This window comes from Mastacembelus armatus, chromosome 10 (assembly GCF_900324485.2).
Source record: "Mastacembelus armatus chromosome 10, fMasArm1.2, whole genome shotgun sequence".
In the NCBI taxonomy this organism is placed as follows: domain Eukaryota; kingdom Metazoa; phylum Chordata; class Actinopteri; order Synbranchiformes; family Mastacembelidae; genus Mastacembelus; species Mastacembelus armatus.
In genome coordinates, this window is record NC_046642.1 from 9,066,466 (window position 1) to 9,072,498 (window position 6,033).

The 6,033-nt window shown below is 37.5% G+C and overlaps 1 protein-coding gene across 2 annotated transcripts; it reads left to right on the forward strand.

Annotated features, from left to right (window-relative positions):
• The first annotated feature begins 1,842 nt into the window (after positions 1 to 1,842).
• Positions 1,843 to 4,967, forward strand: tyw2 (tRNA wybutosine-synthesizing protein 2). Of its 2 annotated transcripts, none has more exons than XM_026330394.1 (7): positions 1,843 to 2,022; positions 2,189 to 2,357; positions 2,456 to 2,654; positions 2,744 to 2,894; positions 2,981 to 3,090; positions 3,385 to 3,542; positions 4,186 to 4,967. In XM_026330394.1, the coding sequence occupies exons 1-7, from the start codon at positions 1,967 to 1,969 to the stop codon at positions 4,561 to 4,563; spliced, it is 1,221 nt and encodes a 406-aa protein (XP_026186179.1). In that variant the 5' UTR covers positions 1,843 to 1,966; the 3' UTR covers positions 4,564 to 4,967. The 2 variants fall into 2 exon arrangements, with proteins under 2 accessions (XP_026186179.1, XP_026186180.1); XM_026330395.1 differs by having other exon boundaries at positions 2,981 to 3,063.
• Positions 4,968 to 6,033: the final 1,066 nt, after the last annotated feature.

A 6,033-nucleotide genomic window follows, 5' to 3' on the forward strand; every position in this document is an offset into this window, starting at 1 on the left:
ATTTAAAGGCTCCAGAGAGCAGAGGCGCACACTGCAGGGCTCCTCAGAGAAATCTGCTTTCTATATTGCCTTTGCAGAAATTAGTAATGTTGAAATTCAGTGTTTATATTTTAGATTTTTTTTTTTTGCTGCATGCTAATTATACTTTCTGTACGTTTTAAAATTATTTCTATCTCCATAACCGTATCCAATGACTATATATTTTCTGTGTTATGTTTTTACAAGTATCAATACATTTTGAAAATACACATCATCTGTCGACCTGCAGTATTTACAAATGGAAGCCTATAATTAATAAAAATTACAGCAGTGTATCAAAATATGGCAAATCTCTAATATTTACTATTTAGTAGATGAACTTTTCATAATAGCTGCTTTATGAATTATTCAACATATAGGCCTACAAATGACACAAGTCTCTTAAGTAGATATGTGTGAGGGATTTTTCTACCTTGGATCATACATATGCCAAAAGTAATCAAGGAAGTTTCTTCCGTTTAACAAAAACTGAGCTGAAATAATAATTTAACAGATAACTATAAATATTGATCTAGCATTAGAATATTTTTAAACATTAAACCCATTGTGTTGTAGTGTCGCTACTGTAGCTGCCCATTTTTAAAAAAGCTACACCAGTGTTTGTATTTACCTTGACCTTAGCCTTTACAATTTGAGTAACTGTTGTAACTTTAAGTCCACGAGCCATAGTTTAAAGTCTGTGTGGTTACATGTTCATGGCTTGTAATAATAGTGACATTTACACTGCTATATAATACACGCTCTTTTATAGCCCCAACTAAATCTGTTTAAGTACTGGCATAAAAAGTGCAACTTCAATATTGGTTCAGCTCAGTCATATGGCCATTATAGCCTCCTTGTCACTACACAGAGGTGAGGAGATGGCACCTTATCAGACCCGAACGACCTTTATTCTCAGTCTGCCTGAAAGTTATAGACCAGAGCAATAAAAGCCACTGTACGTCTTCATCATTAGCATCCCTGTTGTTTCATATATACAGTAGTGCAGAAAAGACTTTATTAATACATAACATAACATAAGCTTCTACTTTGATCAACCTGCCAACTTAGGTTCAAATGTGCCCACGACTACAGACATCTAAAAGTTAGAATTTAAATTCTGCTGCGACTTTTCATTATATAAGAGAGACTAGTAATGAGAAGGTAGTCTGACCTTGCTGTAAGCAGACATCTTAATGTGTTTCAAAAGCAGATATACTATTAGAAACTCAAATATATTCTGAGGACATTAGTGTAGCTTATTATCCCCTGGCCACTAAGTTAGAACCTCAAACAACACATACAACTTCATAAAATGTCTGATGATGCACTTAAGAACAGTGAAGGAAAAAAATAGGTAACACGTAAACAAAACATTAAGAATTATGGAAGAAATAGATGCAATATCACAGAGATACATCCAACCAATGATATTCCGTACCTCACCTATGTTTCAGGATATGAGTCAACTTATTTTCTAACTAAAAGCTTTTTCAGCTCGATTGAGTATAACTGCTGAAGCATCCCAAATCAAATGTTCTTTAACATTAGCTTATCTTTCTAATAAACTAAATGTCATTAATTTTAACCTCTAAGTTTGGCCGGTTTGTCTCCATCTGTCGACCAGCGAGCACCGTGTTAAATTGGGTATTTTAATTTAACAAGCTGTCGTTTTCTAACCTAAGTCATTTTTATTAAGACATTGCTCTTCTTTAACCTCAAGACACGATTAAAAGTTTCGTTTTTAAGGAGCAGCGATTTATTTTCAACTTCAAGTGCTGTGTTTTGAAACGTCCGTCCTGCATAGTAGTCCGACTGGAAACACATGCAGTGCGCGTCCGTGTACCTAGCTATCGGTTATGCTAAAACTAAACTCGTAGTTGATCATTTTAGGCTAAATTGCCGGTCTTGAATCATCAAACATGAATACTGTGGAGCTATTTGTTTGATGATGGATGGCGTGCCCTGTCTTCGTGTATCGCAGTCTCATGCACAACATTTCAGGTGACGTTAATTAGCAGTCTCTCCAGAAATAGCCGCTGAAGCTAAATTAGCCAGCTAACAGTTTGAATAGGAACTTTTGGTAGGATCTAAGAGCTGTGTGCACTGTGTGCACTAGCCTGTTTTATTACCAATGGAATTACGTATTCTGTAACATCTGATTTCACAGGAAATGCTTACAGATCAAAGAAGCTCTGGACCCGAGTTTAAGTCTATTGAAAGAACCAAATGGGACCGTCCTTCTATCCATTCTGCCATCCTGTGTGTCACAACTGGATCTGCAATCTCTCAGGTCCATGGTGGATTCCGATGGTCCTTGTGAAATAGTTTCGAGTCAGGTAATAAAAGCTGGGTTTCACTTAAGCATTAGTAGCAACGGGCAGTACTGTACAGCAGCTATAAAGTCTCTTTGCTGTCTACACTGTTTCCACCACAGTTCCCTCCACAGTCAAAGAAGGAGAGAGGAAGGACAAAAGGAAATAAACTCGAGAAAATCCTCCAGGAGCTGTTGGAGTCTCATGGAGAAAGATGGACGGAGGAGCTGAGGGAGGACCTCCCTCGCCGTTTCCAGAGGCATGAAGACTTAGTCTTGCTGGGAGACAACTGTTTCTCCCAGCCAATATGGAAGAAACTGGGTACTGTTCACAAATATCACTAGAGTTTTCATTATTCCTAAATGCACAAAATAATTCATTAGAGCATTTACTGACTTTTTTCCCATTAGATCAACAGCTATGGAGTGCAGTGGCCAAAGGACTGGAGGCAAAGCGCCTGGCAAAACTGAGTCGAATATCCAGTGATGGATTTAGGTCCCCTGTAGTGATAATGCTGTTAGGAGAACACAGCTGGGTCAAACATGTGGACAATGGCATTAGGTATTTCTAAGTCTGTCTGTCCTTTTTTTAATCTATTTAATAAATGTACATGGCTGGTTATTTAGTCTTCTTCACCTTTATTCCAGGTATGAGTTTGATGTTACCAAATGCATGTTCTCATCTGGAAACATAACAGAGAAGCTACGAGTGGCAGGATTTAACTGCAAAGGTGAAACTGTGGTGGATTTATATGCAGGTGGGGACATGTCAGTGTTTGATGGCTTTTCACATAAAAGAATATACTGTATCACTTAAATAAAATAGTAGGACAGTGAAACACATGTCCTATATTATACAATGCATCAAAACGGCACTCTAACAAATACACTAGTTGTGATGCTACAAAAATCAGTCTTGTTGACATGTTTCAGTCTTGAATTTTGACTTTGAGTTTTAAGTCTAATCCTGGTCCAGACGACTTGTTTATTATGCTGCTTTTACTGTTTTTTAAATCCTGTCCTCCCTTATAGTAACTGTTATGTTCTGTCAGGTATTGGGTACTTCACTCTCCCATATCTGGTCCATGCGGGGGCCAGTCATGTTCACGCCTGTGAGTGGAACCCTGATGCTGTTGAAGCTTTGGAGAGAAACCTCAAGGCAAACAGAGTGTCTGATCGCTGCACAATTCACCAAGGGGACAACCGACAAGTAAAGTGTTTTTATGTGCACTCTGCTAGCATAAGAAGAACAGACACTACCACAGTGTTCGCTCTGTCTCTCAGCAGTGACTACTTAACTACAAGGATGAAAGCGTTGGCTTATACCCTCTAGTGGTTGTGTTGGTACTAAGAAAGTTTTGATTCCTATCTTGATTAACTAGAAAAAGCATATAAATCTGGAGAATGTGTGTTTTTTTTTACATAAGATAATAAACCATGAACGCTGTATCACTGGATTCTGCAGAATCAAATGAACAATTCATCATTTAAATGTTGTGCAATAGAAAGCAATCTAGTTCTTTTGTTTTGATTTTGGTTTTGTTCCTTCACATAAATTCCAGTATAATTGCAAACATATTTCTGGCATCACAGCAGTGGTGAAAAATATGTATTGTTTTTTTGTACAATCTCAACTGAGTACAAATCAATAGAGGCAGTTTAGTATTCTGAATATTGTAACAGTTTCTCAGTTTTTAATGTTTTGTTTATGTGATTGTTCCTCCCTTAATCTTCATAATGGCCAACATTTTATGGATGAAATTAGGAATTATGGCTTTCATCAGGGCAAAGAATTTACTTAACTATATTGAAGAGCTTTATAATTTTTTTTTGTTTTGTTTTGTTTTTTCCAGCTCAGTCTGTGTGACACTGCTGACAGGGTGAACCTGGGTCTCATACCAAGCTCTGAGAACGGCTGGCCTGTTGCCTGTCAGCTGCTGAAGAGAAAAACCGGTGGCATTTTACACATTCACCAGAACGTTACTTCACCGTTACCTAACACTGCATCCATTCCCGCAGTCGGTGATGCCACCCAGAGGGTTTCTGGGAAGAAAGCTGACAGAGAGGCGTGGCAGGCCTGGGCTGATGACACAGCAAAACACATTGCTTCTCTTTTACAAGACGTCACTGGTGCATCATGGAAAACAAACATCCTGCACATTGAGCATGTAAAATCCTATGCGCCTCATGTTCACCATGTAGTGCTGGATTTGGAGTGCAGACCATGCTGAATTAAAGAGCTGAACACAGATACTGTGGCACTAAGTCTTTTAATATGCTGGAGAGAAGAAATAGACAACTGTATAGTCCCTAGGTTTCAAATGCAAGCAACAACATCATGTTATATGTTTAAATTGTAATGTAGTAAAAATGCTGGTGTGTTTTTATTAACCATTATTTATCAAGGGCAGGTTCACTGTCTACAGACACTTTTTTGTAACAACACCCTGCCTCACACTCATACAGTTTTAATTACATTTGGAAACCTCCCAGCTGTACCTTAACCACAGCCTTGTGTTAGACACTGGACACCAACGCTGGAGCACTACGAGATTATGTGCCTTGCTCACAGGTTGTTTATTGTGTTTGATCCCTAGACTTCTTATTGTTGGCTGAAATAAAAATCAGTGGGTTACTCCTGACTCTTGGTAATTACAGAAAACTCATTAAACTCCAATATTTTGGCTTGTTATACAGTGGCTTGATATGTGAATAAAGGAGCACAGATGTTTCCATAAGGGGGTTCACTGATTGCTTTCATGTGCATGGAAATTATGTGAATCATGTGATATTGACTTCACAGTCATCAGGTCTGAACCCAGCTGAACAGTTAAGGGAGATTTGGGGCCCAAATAAGGAAATATCTTTTGGATGAATGGTGTTGATCTTTTCAGTAGTAATTGATGTCAAGGAGCAATGAAGCTGTTTTAAAGGCTTGAAATGGATCAACACATTGCTCTCAATGTTATTTTTCCCTTTATCTTCCTTTTGTATCTGCAGGAGCTGAAAGCACAAAATGGTTTTGGCATGACCTGCCAAAAGAAGTATATTCAGCAGTTTTATTTCTCAGTGAGAAACAGCCCATGTGAGTTTGCTCTGAAGTGTAGCATTAATCATATATGTAAGGTTTAATAAAAAGCAGAATTATCCAAAGCCAAGTCAAGCATCAGACTTCACTGTGTAAATACATATAGGTACCTGGCTGTAGCTTTTGGCCATGCACATTTAATTAATTAGCCGCAAAATAGCAGCATAATTATCCAGCTGATAACCAAAATCAACCAATCAAGTATTCCAGTCATTAATATTATATTGATACTAGAAATATGTCGAAAATGGAATCACATTAGTCTTAGTGAGACTTTAAAAAAACTTATGTGCCTATGGAAGCAGACCTAGTGATCATTTACTTAGCAATGTTTTCTACAATCACTTTGCATAGGCTATGCCAACAAACAAAACAGTGTAGTGTATAATCAGAAACTGTACAAACACACCATATGTAGAGGTGAAGTACTTTAATTCTTAAGTAAAAGTAAAACTATTTAAGGCCATTGTAGTACAAGTTCTAATTTTAAGTGTCCCATATGCTATTTTAATGATCATATTTTAAATGTAATAATTATACCTTGGATGACTTTACATACTACTGGGTAGCTTGATATATTTTCATCTGGGGATCAATAAGGTTTCATGGGTAC

Bases quoted from the DNA above. Each gene is read 5' to 3' on its own strand.
- tyw2 (XM_026330394.1), top strand. From the start codon at position 1,967: ATGATGGATGGCGTGCCCTGTCTTCGTGTATCGCAGTCTCATGCACAA. The intron at 2,895-2,980 runs GTATTTCTAAGT...CCTTTATTCCAG, and splicing joins CATGTGGACAATGGCATTAG to GTATGAGTTTGATGTTACCA. The intron at 3,091-3,384 runs GTGGGGACATGT...ATGTTCTGTCAG, and splicing joins TGTGGTGGATTTATATGCAG to GTATTGGGTACTTCACTCTC.